This window comes from Notamacropus eugenii, chromosome 5 (genome assembly GCF_028372415.1).
Source record: "Notamacropus eugenii isolate mMacEug1 chromosome 5, mMacEug1.pri_v2, whole genome shotgun sequence".
NCBI lineage: Eukaryota > Metazoa > Chordata > Mammalia > Diprotodontia > Macropodidae > Notamacropus > Notamacropus eugenii.
The window spans coordinates 257,605,438-257,620,562 of record NC_092876.1 but is presented as its reverse complement, the minus strand read 5'-3'; the positions used below and the strand labels follow the sequence as shown (position 1 = coordinate 257,620,562).

General features: G+C 35.2%; 1 protein-coding gene across 9 annotated transcripts in view; it reads left to right on the top strand.

Moving 5' to 3' along the window:
• HIBCH (3-hydroxyisobutyryl-CoA hydrolase) overlaps positions 1-15,125 on the top strand; it is a 150,911-nt gene that overhangs the window by 61,357 nt on the left and 74,429 nt on the right. For all 9 annotated transcript variants that reach the window (XM_072612663.1, XM_072612667.1, XM_072612666.1 and 6 more), the window contains 4 exons: positions 4,390-4,530; positions 4,695-4,779; positions 7,292-7,372; positions 9,186-9,238. In XM_072612663.1, the coding sequence (XP_072468764.1) occupies positions 4,390-4,530; positions 4,695-4,779; positions 7,292-7,372; positions 9,186-9,238 (360 nt within the window). The remainder of the gene's footprint in view (positions 1-4,389; positions 4,531-4,694; positions 4,780-7,291; positions 7,373-9,185; positions 9,239-15,125) is intronic.

Genomic DNA, 15,125 nt, shown 5'->3' with positions numbered 1-15,125 from the left:
AGTACTTATCTTGATCTTGATCTTGGTAATTAAATTGGAACACACTTAATTCCAAAGATTATTCTTTCACAATTATGTTGCAAATACTATATATATATTGTAAATACTATAAATACTATATATATATTGTATTTGTTACTACATATTATAGTACTCTGAACCTTGTCTGTATTTAGATTTGCTTTCTTTTTTCAGGAGGCATGTATGCTTTTTGATTGTGTCCATGTCATGCACTATAAAATCTCATTTTGAGATATCTAGATGTTTGTGAGTTTCTCACTGTTTTAAACATTTTTATTTGTAATGTGTTTTTTTTTACATGAGGAGGTGGCCACAAAGAAAAGTCTAAGACTTACAAGGTAGAAACTCTAAACAGTTTTTCAAGACATGCATATTTATACTGTACTGTTAAGCACAGTCTATTACTCTTAATGCCTTTTTGAATGTATAATAACCATTTTCATTAGTTAGGGACTGATTTTGGATTTCTTAATATGTGAAATCATGAATCTATATCATGTGCAGAATATTCTTTTAAAAGTATGAAAAATTTAATATGGTAATACTCTGCCTGCTCTGCTTATCTGTACCCCCTTTCAAATATCCTGCTGCACTCTTTTGTGCATTTTTAAATGTTTCACTGTTACTCTTTTCTTTTTGGGAGCAATCACATTAATACTACCTTCCATTTCCCCTTACACTTCTTTTCTGCATAGTGGATTTAAACAACTCTTTTCAATATTTAAAGTATCCAACCACATTTTATTTTATTTTTTCAGCTTATTTATTTGTTTTTAGTTTTCAACATTCATTTCCACAAGATTTTGAGTTCCAAATTTTCTCCCCATCTCTCCCTTTCCCCCACCCCATAAAACCTTACATTCTGATTACCCCTTCCTTCAATATGCCCTCCCTTCTATCACACCCCTCCTTTCCTTATCCCCATCTTCTCTCTTTTCTTGTAGGACAAGATAGATTTCTGTACTCCATCACTTGTATTTCTTATTTCACAGTGGTATGCAAAAACAATTCTTAATATTCGTTCCTAAAAATTTGAGTTCCAACTTCTCTCCCTTCCTCCCTCCCCATCCATCCTCATTAATTAAGAAGGCAAACAGTTCAATATAGGCTATATATGTGTAGCTCTGCAAAAGATTTCCATAATAGTCATGTTGTGAAAGACTATATTTCCCTCCATCCTATCCTGCCCCCCATTTATTCTATTCTGTCTTTTGACTTTGTCCCTCCCCAAAAGTGTTTGCATCTAATTACTCCCTTCTCCCATTTGCCCTCCCTTCTATCATCCTCCCCACCCCACTTGTCCCCTTCTCCCCTGTTTTCCTGTAATGTAAGATAGATTTTCATACCAAATTGAGTGTGCATGTTATTCCCTCCTGAGCCAAATGTGAAGAGAGTAAGCTTCACTTTCCCTCTCTCACCTCCTCTCTTTTCTCCTCCATTGAAAAAGCTTTTTCTTGCTTCTTTTATGAGAGATAATTTGCCCCATTCCATTTCTCCCTTTCTCCTCCCAACATATTCCTCTCTTGCCTCTTACTTTTTTTTTTTTAGATATCATTCCATCTTATTCAACTCCCTGTGCTCTCTGTCTCTGTCTTGCTCTTTCTGTGTGTGTGTCTCTCTCTCTATGTATATATATGTAAAAAATGTGTGTATATATGTATATTTATATATATATATTTGTACGTGTGTGTGTGTGTATGTACAATCCCTTCAACTACCCAAATACAGAGAAAAGTCTCAAGAGTTACAAATATTATCTTTTCATGTAGGAATGTAAGCAGTTCAATTTTAGAAAGTCCCTTATGACTTCTCTTTGCTGTTTACCTTTTCATGCTTCTCTTGATTCTTGTGTTTGAAAGTCTAATTTTCTGTTCATTTCTGGTCTTTTCATCAAGAATACTTGAAAGTCCTCTATTTCATTAAATGACCCACTGAAGTATTATACTAGTTTTGCTGGGTAGGTGCTTCTTAGTTTTAATCCTAGTTCCTTTGACTTCTGGAATATCATATTCCAAAGCCCTTCAATACCTTAATACAATCAGGATAACACAAGATCTAGCAGCTTCTACAAGCTGCTAGATCTTGTGTTATCCTGATTGTATTTCCACAATACTTGAATTGTTTCTTTCTAGCTACTTGCAATATTTTCTCCTTGACGTGAGAACTCTGGAATTTGGCTACCCTAGGAGTTTCTTTTTTTGAATCTCTTTCAGGAGGTGATTGGTGGATTCTTTCAATGTTTGTTTGTTCAATCTCTGATTCTAGAATATTAGGGCAGTTTTCCTTGATAATTTCATGAAAGATGATGTCTAGGCTCTTTTTTTTTGATCATGGCTTTCAGGTAGTCCCATAATTTTCAAATTCTCTCTTCTGGAACTATTTTCCAGGTCAGTTGTTTTTTCAATGAGATACTTTGCATTATGTTCTATTTTTTCATTTTTTTGGTTTTGTTTTGCAATTCCTTGGTTTCTCATAAAGTCATTAGTTTCCATCTGCTCCATTCTAGTTTTTAAAGAGCTGTTTTCTTCAGTGAGATTTTGAACCTCCTTTTCCATTTGGCTAATTCAGCTTTTTAAAGAATTCTTCTTTTCATTGACTTTTTGTACCTCTTTTTCCAATTGAGTTAGCCTGTTTTTAAAGATGTTATTTTCTTCAGCATTTTTTTGGATCTCCTTTAGCAAGCTGTTGATTCACTTTTCATGATTTTCTTGCATTGCTCTCATTTCTTTGTCCAATTTTTCCTCCACCTCTCTTACTTGATTTTCAAAATTCTTTTTGAGCTCTTCCATGGCCTGAGATCATTGCACATTTATTTCGGAGGTTTTGACTGCGAAGCCTTGACTTCCTCTGATGTTATGCTTTGTTCTTCCTCATTCAACAGGATGGAAGGAAATACCTGTTCACCAAGAAAGTAACTTTCTATAGTTTTATTTTTTTCCCTTTTTTGGGCATTTTCTCGGCCAGTTACTTGACTTTTGAGTCCTTTGTCAAGAGGAGGGTATACTCTGGGGACCTATAAGTTCTCAGTTTCTCCAAGGTGGCACAATCAAGGGAGAGGAGTTTGCTCTTCTCTTGACTTGTACCCTGGTCTGGGAGCAACCAAAAACTTTTCTGCCTAGGATGTGGGAGTAGAATTCCCTCTCCACAACTGCCTCTAGTTCCACCATGCTGGCACTCCTCCTCACCCCAGGGCTGCTCTCAGGGTTGAGATTCAGATCAGTGGCTCAATTCCCCTAGGGGCTCCAGGCAGAGGGCTTCAAAAATGGATGCTGCTGCTGCAGGGGCAGCAGCTGTGGGTCCAGACTTTTATCCCTTCTGGATGAAGGAGCTTTTTCACTGACTTTTGAAGCTGTCTGTGGCATCCATGGGCTGAGTAATCTGGGAGCTGCTGCCACCCAGTGGCTCCCTAAAGCCCACTCTGGGTCCTGTCCCCACTGTGCTGTATGGCCCAGGTTGGGCTGTGTTCTGCTCCGTGCCAGTGTGATAGAGCCTTCCTATCAGCCCTGCAGGCTGTCCTGGGCTAGAAATCTCTTTCACTCTGTCATTCTGTGACTTCTGTTGCTCTAGAATTTGTTTAGAGTCATTTTTTACAGGTATTTTATGGGCTATGTGGGGGAGCTTCTACAGATGCCTCTTTCTACTCCGTCATCTTGGCTCCATCCCCCCCCCAACCACATTTTAAAGAAATTATTAGTCTGTTTCATAGTTTTATAAAATATTTACCTTTTGTCTAGGTTTCTTTGTGTGTGGCTTTGCTATTCTCTCTGTAGTTTTCATTAACATTCCAGTATTGAATTTTAAAAGCTGATTTCATTCATGTGCCGTAATACCCTTCCATGTAATATTGGTAACCCTTGCGGTTAGAAGAAGGAACGTGGTGAGTATGTTAACTGTGCCATGAATTTTGCAGTTGAGCACAGCAAATTTCTGGACTTATAGTTTACACATTGTCATCCTAATAGGTGCTGTTATATTCAGTGTCATGCTCTTGCTGAGCAGTGAAAAATGATAATCAAATTATAAGGCTTTAAGGCAGTAGACATTCACATAAATAGTTTAGAGTTTGTCTGAAGGAAGGGAACAAATACTATCCTAATTGCATACAATACTGTAAATCAATAGGTTCATTCTATTGAAATTTTGAAGATATTACACCATATATAGCTTGCTTTAGAAAAACAATTTATTTGTAGAATGTAAGTATTCAGAAGATTTCAGGAAAAGTTTGTGAAATTTAGTGTACCTAATTCTACTTATTTATAATAACCAGCAAAGTTGTAGGAAAGAAAATAATTATATTGTAATATGTTACAAAACTAAAAAAAACCAACCTACCACTTATAAAATTTTTGTCTTTTGCCCATAAAGGGAATGTCTAAGCACACAAACTCGGAACCAGAGGTGTTGCTGGAAAGAAAGGGCTGTGCAGGAGTGATGACATTAAACAGACCAAAGGTTCTGAACACATTGACTCTCTCCATGATACGAAAGATTTATTCACAGTTAAAGGTTTGTAGCTCTTTTATTTTAAATTGTATTTTTTAAATAGACTTTGTCTTCAAAGACTTTATGCTGTCCTGGAAAAATAATACTTGTACACAGAAAAAAGAAACTTTAAAGTATTAAGTGAATGTCAGTTGCTGTTCTTAGCTTCTTCCTTTGTATTTGAATAGAAATGGGAACAAGAATCAGAAACTTCTTTGATAATTATGAAGGGAGCTGGAGAAAAGGCTTTCTGTGCTGGAGGTGATATCAGAGGTAAAAATTTGTTCTTCAAAATATTTTTTAATGTAACAGATTTTTAAATAGTAATGGATATAATTGTGCTTTGTAGTTTGAGCAATAGTAAATTTTAATTAGATGTCTAATATCTAAGCTGAAGCACTTTAAAAAATGTGCCTTTTTGATTTAAAGTCTCAACTGTCCAGTTCAATATGTGTACTTAGTACTATGTAGAGATGGGGAAAAAGATTATAGAAGAGAGGGCCATCAGAGAAGACGTCTGAGCTATAATCCTTGACTTTGTGGACATGGCATTCAGATAGTATTGTCAATATATTGTTTTGTCATTTTTTCAGATGATGAGAAAGAACTGCTATCATGAATGTGTTGCTTTTTCTCAGTAAATTAGGTATAAAATGATTTGGAAGCCAGTTCAGAGATAAATCTGTTATAATGTTGAAATTAATACATGTTTGTATACTTCTGTATATTGAGTATATATAAATTCCTCTAGTTAAAGTCTATAAGACTGGGTCCATAATTCACTAAAATTTTGTTAAAATGAAAGTAGTTGGTCATTTAAAAGTATTTGATATATGGTATTCTGTAATAATAAATATTATAGGTGAGGTTCAGCTCTTGAATGGGTGATGATCCTAGGTGAGCCATTGAACAGAATGGTAACAGTAGTACTTGAATGTCTTTCTTCACAGGACTGTTGTGGGGAAAGAGCTTTGTAAATCCTGAAATATTATATAAATATGAGTCATTATCATAATTTTGGGTTTTTCACGCACAGACTATATACTTTTGGTTCTGTTTCTGTATCTTTATATTTTAAAATCTGGCAAGGCAAGTTTTCTTTTATTTTTCCCCTTGATATTTTTGACCCACTTGTTTTTCCTAGGACGTTGAAAAAAAATCTTCATGTCTGAAGTAGCCTATTTGTGTTTTGATGTTACGTTGTATCTATACCTTAATTTGGGAAATATTACAATGAAGGCTCAAACCAAACTTACTTAGAGTACAGAAATGGCTTGTTTGAACAGAACTTTTGTTCAGAATCAGAACTGTTTTTTAATAAGAGAAACAGCAGTAAGGTTGATTCAAAAGGGAACAGATGGATAAAATACTTTCATACTGATCAAAGAAAGGTAAGATGAAAGAAGCAGATGTCAAATTTCATTTTAAAGCTTAGAAGGGATCAAGAGTTGGAATATTTTGAAAGAAGACAGAAATAAATTCTAGAGGATTAACCAGAAACTAGTATAAGTAACCAACAATATTATTTTTCAAAATGATGAATTTTGTCTTAACAAAACAAATAAAATATAATAAAACAGTTAAGTTTAACAGTTAAGACAGTACATAAAATTGTTTGCAGATTGTATTTGTGATGATTCATTTTTATTTGCTTGTAGAAGAATGAAAAACTGTACTAATCTTAAAGACATACCATTTGTGTCCATTGCATTAAATAATAATCTTCTTGCTGCTTTAATGCTTTTATTACATATTTGCAGTGAATGTGTTATTCTTTTGCTTTCTTCACTCTGATTATTTTGTATATATTCTCATAATTTTTCATTCCATATATACAGTAATACTTTATTACATTTGTATTATACAGTCTAAATACTTTCCAGTAGTTGGATATGTGGTTTGTTTCTATCTTTTTATCACAAATAATGTTACTATATGAATATTTTGATATGCAGACTAGTCCTTATTTCTTGCCTATAACATTCTTAAGTTACAAACATAATACCAAAAATTCCATAGATCACTTTTTCCTCATAGTCAGAATTTAAAAATGTTTAATTCCAGATACCATATCTGAGTGTAATAGTTGCTAATAGGATTTAAAGGGAGGGTTGGCATGGTCAAAAGTATGGGCCTTTTTGATCTCATCATTAAAGATTGCATGGAGATAAGACTATGTAGGAAATAGGTGGTTCCTAGTGGGAAAAATTATAGAGTTTAAAAGAAAAATGAACAGAGCCTAAGTAAGACAATAGATTCAGGGATGAGGACTACATGATATAGTGGAAAGACTACTAGACTAGAAACTCAAGAGACCTGGATTCTAGTCCTGACTCTGCTACTGTTTAGCTATGTGGCTGTGGGCAAATGATTTCCTCAAACGAGCCCTATCTGTCTAGAAGTGGTATGGTTTGGTGGTCAGTAGTAGTGAACTTGGATTCAGAGCTTCTTGGTTTAAATCAGGCTCTTTGTAAGTTACTATCTATGTGACCTTGGGGATTTCACTTATTCTTTTAGATCCTCAGTTTCCTCATCTCTGAAATGAAAGATGATTAAGGATCAAATCATTTCCAAATCCTGTGATCCTTCATGTTTTCTTTATAAAATGATGAGGTTCAACTAGACAACATCTAAGTTATCTTCTAGTTTTTAAGAGTATGTGGATAGCCCTTTTAGAGGTTTTTTCCACCAGTGATTATTACGAAAATCATATAACTTTTGAATATTTGGTATCAAAAAACTTTCACCTTATTCTATCTGATATTTTACTCTTTTTCTTTTCCAGTCTTAGCAGAGTCAAGGAAGACAGAACCGAAATTGTCTCAGGACCTCTTCAGAGAAGAGTATATTCTGAACTATGCCATTGGTATGTGTGCTGTGCATTGTCATAAAGCAGAATTGAGAAATAAGGTGCATGTCTAACTTAAAAAATTGAAGTATGATATAATATTTAGTAAATCCTTGTGCATTGGCTAGTATTTTATTAAAAGACGAACTTGTTCATTTGGAAGTATCTGGCTTAATGTACTGCATTGAGAATTGTTAATAACTGTGTGTTTAGTTGGACAGTGCAAACAAGCAGGTAAAAACAGAAATCTCTTTCCATGGGGCACAGGAATAACTTATATTTCTGTAGTGCCTTAAACTTTATTAAGTACAAGCATCATTATTCCCATTTTGACATCAGAGAAAGCTGCATACATGCACATATCTTGTTCTGCTGAAACACACATATACAGGTAAAGTGCCTTATAGATTCAGTATTCAGCATATTTTGACTATATAGTCAATTCAGCAAACGTAGATAGAACACTGTTAACCAATAGAGAAAGTGGATGGTAGTCATGGTTCGCAGTTTCCATTGTATGTTGACTTTAGAGTGATGAGTAGATGTCAACAAAAAGAATAGTAAATAGTGTACTGCTAATTCTTTTTTTTACAAAATAAAAAATTGATAATATCCATATTTTTCTTTTTTCTTTTATTTTTTTTCTTTTTTCTTTTTTTTAATGTTTAACAATCACTGCCATACAATTGAGATTTTATCCCCCCCACACCTACCACCCACTACCCTCCTCCCTCCCCACGACTGCATACAATTCTGTATAGGTTCTACATATACTTTCCTATTGAGTACATTTTCACTATAGTCATGCTATGTAGTCAGACTAAAATAAATGGAAGAAATCATATAACAAATCAAAACATGATACACAAAAACATACACATACACAAACATGATCTGCTACATTCTGTGAATGACTTCCATATTTCTTTCTCTGAGTGTGGAAGGCATTTTGCCTTAGAGAACCACCATTGGGATTTTTTTTTTTTAAGAAGTTCTTGCGTTATTACGAAATTCCAAGTCTACCAGAAAAAGCTCTCGCACACTGTGGTCATTGCTGTGCACAAAGTTCTCCTGGTTCTGCTCCTTTCACTCAGCATCAGGTCATCTAAGTCCTTCCAGGCCTCTCTGAAGTCTTCTTGTTCATCATTTCTTATGGCACAATAGTACTCCATTACATTCATATACCATAATTTATTCAGCCATTCCCCAATTGATGGATATCCCCTTGACTTCCAGTTTTTGGCAACTATAAAGAGTGCTGCTATAAATATTTTTGTACATGTGGGACCCTTTCCCATTTTTATGATCTCTTGGGGATACAGTCCTAGTAGCGATATTGCTGGGTCAAAGGGTATGCACATTTTTGTAGCCCTTTGGGCATAGTTCCAAATTGCTCTCCAGAATGGTTGGATGTGCTCGCAGCTCCACCAACAATGAATTAGTGTTCCAACTCTCCCACATCCTCTCCAGCATTTATCATTTTCTTGTTCTGTCATGTTTGCCAGTCTTATAGGTGTGATGTGGTACCTCAGAGTTGTTTTGATTTGCATCTCTCTAATCAATAGTGATTTAGAGCATTTTTTCATATGATTATAGATATCTTTAATTTCTTCTTCTGAAAATTGCCTGTTCATATCCTTTGACCATTTATCAATTGGGGATGACCATTTATCAATTGGGGACATATTTTTCAAACCACTCTTGTTGAGTGCTCCTCTAATTTTCTCCATTTATATTGCAAATATTTGTGCTTTAAATATATTTTTATGTATTTTGCCAAAAAACTGAAGCTTCCAAATATTGAAATTAATTATAGATATGTTTTTTGTAGGTACTTGTCAGAAGCCTTATGTTGCACTTATTCATGGAATTACAATGGGTGGAGTAAGTAAAATGTTTTATTGCACTTATTGAGACATGGATTTTTATTACATGCCAAAGCCAATACAAAAGTTTTTTTTATTCTTTTTAACTTAATATTTTATTTTTCTCAATTACATGTAAAAGCAATTTTAGCATTCTTTTTTCAGATTTTGAATCTAAAATTTTCTCTCTCTATCCCCTCCTCTCATTGAGCAAGCAATGAGCAAGCAATTTGACATAGGTTATACGTGTTTGGCCAATCTGAGAGATGTGTGGTGGTAGCTCAAGAATTGTTTTAATTTTCATTTCTCTAATCAATAGTCATTTAGAGCATTTCTTCATATGCGTATAGATAGCTTTGATTACTTTGTTTGAAAACTACTTGTTCATATCCTTTGATCATTTATCAGTTGAACAGTGGCTATTATTTCTATAAAGTTGACTCAGTTCTCTATATGTTTGAGAAAAGAGGTCTTTGGAGAAACTTGCTATAAAATTTTTTTCGCAGTAGTGATTACCAACTATATATTTCCCTCCATCCTATTTCCCCTCTGTTTATTCTGCCCTCTCTTTCCTTTCACACTGTCCATTCTCAAAAGTGTTTTGCTTCTGACTTTTACCTCCCTCAGTCCACCTTCCCTTCTGTCAAACTCCCCTTTCTCTTATCCCCATCTCCTTGCACTTTCCTGTATGTAAGGTAGGTTTCTACACCCAATTGAGTGTGTTTTCCTTTGAGCCATTTCTGATGAGAATATGGTTCATGTGTTCTCTCTTTCCTTTCCTTCTCCCTGCCCCCGCCACTTCCCTTATCTTCCTCTCCATTTAAAATCTTTCATGACTTTTATTTTTCCCCATGCTACCTTTTCCTTTCTCCTTCTCTCAATGCATTCTTCTTTCTCATCCCTTAATTTTATTTTTTAGTTAATCATCCCATCATATTCAACTCACACTGGTGCTTTTGTTCTGTGTATACTCCTAACTTTCCTAATAATGAGAAAGTCTTTAGGAGTTATAAGTATAATTTTTCCATGTAGGAATGTAAACATATAACTTTATTGGATCCTTTATGATTTCTCTTTCCTGTTTACCTTTTTATGCTTCTTTTGAGTCTTGTTTCTATTCAACTCTGATCTTTTCATTGGGAATGCCTGAAAGTCTTCCATTTCATTGAATGCCCATTTTTTCCACGTGAAGTATTCTCCTGAGTTTTGCTGGGTAGGTGATTCTTGGTTGTAATCCTAGCTCCAGAACATCACATTCCAATCCCTATGTTCCCTTAATCTTGTGTTATCCTGACTGTGGCTCCATGATATTTGAATTGTTTCTTTTTGGATGCTTGCAATATTTTCTTCTTGACCTCTTCTTGAACTGAAAGCTCTGGAATTTGGCTATAATATTCCTGAGACTTTTCATTTTGGAATTTCTTATAGGAGGTGATTGGTAGATTCTTTCAATTTGTATTTTACCTTCTGGTTCTGGAGTAACAAGGCAGTTTTCCCTGATAATTTCTTGAAAGATGATGTCAAGGCTGTTTTTTTTGTTTGTTTGTTTTTTGGATTATGGCTTTCAGGTAGACCAGTGATTCTTAAATCATCTCTTCTGGACCTGTTTTCTAGGTCACTTGTTTTTCCAATGAGATATTTCACATTTTCTTCTATTTTTTCATTCTTTTGATCTTGTTTTATTGTTTTTTGATCTCATAAAGTCATTAGCTTCTACTTGCCCAATTATAATTTTGAAGGAATTATTTTCTTCAGTGAGCTTTTGTAAATTCTGCCACTCTAGAATTTGTTTTGAGGCATTATTTAAAGATATTTGGAGGAGTTTGGGGAGAGCCCATGCCAGCCTCTGCCTTTTCTCCACCATTTTGACTCTTCCTCCCCAAAAGTTCTTTCAAAAAGAAGTGTTATAATTCAAATATAATAGAGAATCAGATAGTTGTACTACATGAGGCCCAGCAAAAAAAAAAAATGGCAGACATACATACCTTAGCAGTTTGCTTTGTACACCAAATGTAGGCTCCTAGTTTTGTGTGTCTTCTAGACTCGGAGCCTTAGGCATGGTCTTGTTGTTCAAAAATAATCATTGAGAATTATATATAGAACAGCTGTTTTATTTATTCAGCATGACTTCTCTTCCTCTACTGCTGCATTTGATTGCTGTATTTCTTTACTTTTTTGCCTTCATTTTGTTGACCTGGTGGTTGATCGCTTTATTTGTACACTGTTTTCTCCTCTTAATTCCCTTGCTTTCTTAGTATATTTCTATTCATGTCTCGCCAAACTCCAAACTTGAGTTATCTTCACCATACACTCCTATTTCAGGATGCTGGAGGAAGCCTTACAAAATCTACTACTGAATTGTTTTCTAATCTCAGCCAGGCTGTTGCACAACAATCCTTTTGATCTTACCTAATTAACTCTACATTTCCACAATGGCTATCTAAACCTTATTCTCTTTTCCCAAACTCTCTACATCCTTCCTCTCCCTCCCCCCATGCTCTTAGCTGAGGAACTCTCTTGTTTATTGATAAAAATCAAGGCTATTAGTTCCCTATTTGCTGAATATCCTTTCCTTGCTATTGTTAAGTGAACTTTTGTTAAATTTTATATGATCTGTGAATAACTCTTTTCAATTTGATCCTGTACCTTAACCTCTGAACTAGCTTGAATCTTTCCTGGCCCAGAAAAACCCCCTAGGCTAGACAACCAGGCTACCTTAACCTTCTTACACTGGAGGATATAGCGTTCTTAGGCCTGTGCCCCATTCAAAAATCATCAAGTTTTAAGTCTTCAGCCCCCTCCCCCTTCCATTTCAGCCACTCCTGATTGTGCAGTCAGTGTCTGTCACTACTTGAGGAGTAGGAGGAGTTGTAGGGGAGAGTATTCCAACAGAGTCTCTGAAGAAACATGGTATCCTCTGATGGACCTTTGCAGAAACCTGCAATGTATCTTATCTTAGCTCCTGTGGGTGGAGGCTGGTAGGAGAGAGGTGCTGAGTGAACAGTTTAAGGAGCAGCGTTCTCTGATATTAATTGTATTAAGAATTTTGCCTCATAGGAGTTCTGATTTTGTGTGTGTATGTATGTGTGTGTGTGTGTGTGTGTGTGTGTGTGTGTATCTAACTACAAGTACATCTGGCGTTTAATTCCCTTTTTTTGGAGAGTTGAAATGGTTTAGGCAAAGGGACTAATTTGTCATCTTGCTTGTTAATCATATTCCTATAGTTCTTAATGTCTGTATTTAACACTTAATCTTATATTATTTATACATAGATATATGAGTTTTTTTCCACCTGTGTATGTCTTGTCTCTCTAATTCCACAACCTTTTATTCACATGAGCTGCAAGTGAATTAAGATACTTGATAGGAAGACACTGCCTTACGTATCTTTCAGTCTCCAGTAGTACTGAATACAGTGACTTGCACATAGTAGACTTTCCCTTTTTATCTTGAATTTCTTTTAGATAGATATTTTGTAATAACACTGGATTCAGAGAATCCATGTTGATGATGATCAATCAGTTGATTGATGTGGGTATTTCCTCCTTTTGAATAGATCATAATTCCTCCACAACATGTTCTTCTGGGCAGTTCTTGTCCTCCATTTCTAAAAATCTCTCATAGAAGATAAACCAAACAAACTGGAGGCCCTGTCTTAGGTATTTTAATATTTAATATGTAGTAGTATATTCCTGAAGGATTGTTGTTACTTCATTATCCTTGATGCCTTTTATGCCATTTCTTGAAAGTAGTTCATTAATTGTAATAAGTCACAAACTTCCTACCCATATCTATCATACATTTTGTACTATCACTTGTAATTTTAATTCTTCTGAGACTGAGGTAATAATGCTTCACTGCTTCAAGAATCTGTGGTTTAGTCGGTGTAGGTATTCCCTTCACTGACGCAAATTTCAACCTCCCTGGAACTTAGTCAGTCTTGGAGACCATCTACTCATTGTGTTAATAATAATAATAGTAAGTAATTTGAATGAATGAAAAAAGAAAAGCATGTACTAGGTATTTACTATGTTCATAGCACTGTCAGTTAAACAGTGACAATACAGATAAAAATGTAACATAGTCAGGCCTAGGAGGTTTTAGCTGTAAGTTAGATGAGAAAGTCCTATAGTCCTTAGGGTGCAGTAGCAAAGCAGATGGTAATATAGCTTCTTTAATGTCATATTAGTTAAAATTAGATAAAATCATATTAGTTTCTGATAGTGAGCCATTTGACAGTGCTTTTTATGGTCCTTAGGACCTGTGGCTGCAGCTACCAGGCTGCATTTGCATGGAGTTACTTCCTGGAATGATGTGGGGGCTGAATTGGAAGCAGGACTTGTTGTCTGAGATGGGGGTGCTACCACTTCCAGGGCTCATGGGCCTTACCTGCCAGTTGGAAATGATTGGTCAGCTGGTGGTGGAGGTGGTGAAGATATTGTTAGGTTCCTTTTCTAAAGCCATTGAAGCTCTCATTGATGGCTGTGAAGCCCAGGTTGGAAGCTGGGTGAGTGATTAAGGAGAAATTATTATTCCTGAACTGTCTTCATTGAGATCTTAGGGGAGGTAGTAGTTAAGGTGGAAGTGGTGGTTCGACTTACCCAGTAATTGCCCCATCTGGACTCTTCCTTAGGTTGCCTTGCTGTTTACATAATTTATCTAAGAGTGGGCAACCTCATTAAAAATTGGGAATAACCATTTTTTTTTTTACAAATGATTTAAATATGTATTTTTGGGAGACTTTATCATGTTTTATTTGAAAATCTAATTCAAGGAATTTGCTTTCAATTAATCAACAGTCATTTATTAAGCCCCTGCCATGAGCCAGACACTGTGTGAGACATTAGACATAGAAAGACAAAAGGAAGCAACCCTTGCTCTTGATGAGCTAACAGTAAAGCTTAACAGCTAAAGGAGTTAGATTGTAAACATGTAGCTTTGATTTGTGTGCTAGCATTCTGTTATTTAAAAACAAGTCTGTGTTTTTCTTCCCCAAGCAGGATTTTTGAGCTATAATCATTTCATGTAAATCTCTTATTTATTCCCTCTGAGGAAGGAAGAATGGTGATATGAGAGAGGGGTAATCTTTCCAAAGAAAAAACATACTGAACCCATTTCAGAATTCATTGTAGATGTAATTATGTTTTTATCTTAACTTGGATTTGAATCGGTAAGATAAATCAAAGATAAATTAAAGCCCTAATGAAAAATTAGAAATAGGTTGCTTACTATTAGGAAAATGTGAATGATCCAGTAGATGGGGCCATAGAGCTTAATTTTGGCTACGCATGATTTTATTTTCTCTTCCAGAATTGAGATTGATTTGTAAAACTGATTTTGGTTTGTAATTTTTTGTTCCATTATATTTTACATCATATGTTGAGATGTCTGAAAGGCATTTGGGGATGTGAAATTGGAGATCAACAGAGAAATTGAGGCACAATAGGTAGATTTGAGAATCATCTACATAAAGACAGGGTATATGGGATATTCAAGGGGGACTGGCACCTCTGGTATGAGGTCTTCCTGAACCCTTTTCAGGTCTGCTTATCCACCTTTGGTGTCTCTCTGGCACTCAATTCACACTTTTTTCTCTAAGAAACTGTAGCATGTGTAGTGGGATATTGATAATGCATTTTTGCTTATTATTAATATAATTTTGCTTTTTAATGGGAAGATCTTCTTCATCCATTAATGGGCCTGTCCATTAAGGGGAGTTTGATTAGGGAAGACTTGTAGGAAGGCTCATACATTTTGTTAATGAGTCACTGGTTCTCAAGGGTTGTGATGCCCTCTGGCTCTAAAAAATGTATAAATATATTTTATAGTGAGGTGAGGTTTTACTTTGGGGCTTACTCTTTGGAAGTGTTTGTTTGGCCAGATGAGACTCTGAGCAGCCACTGAGG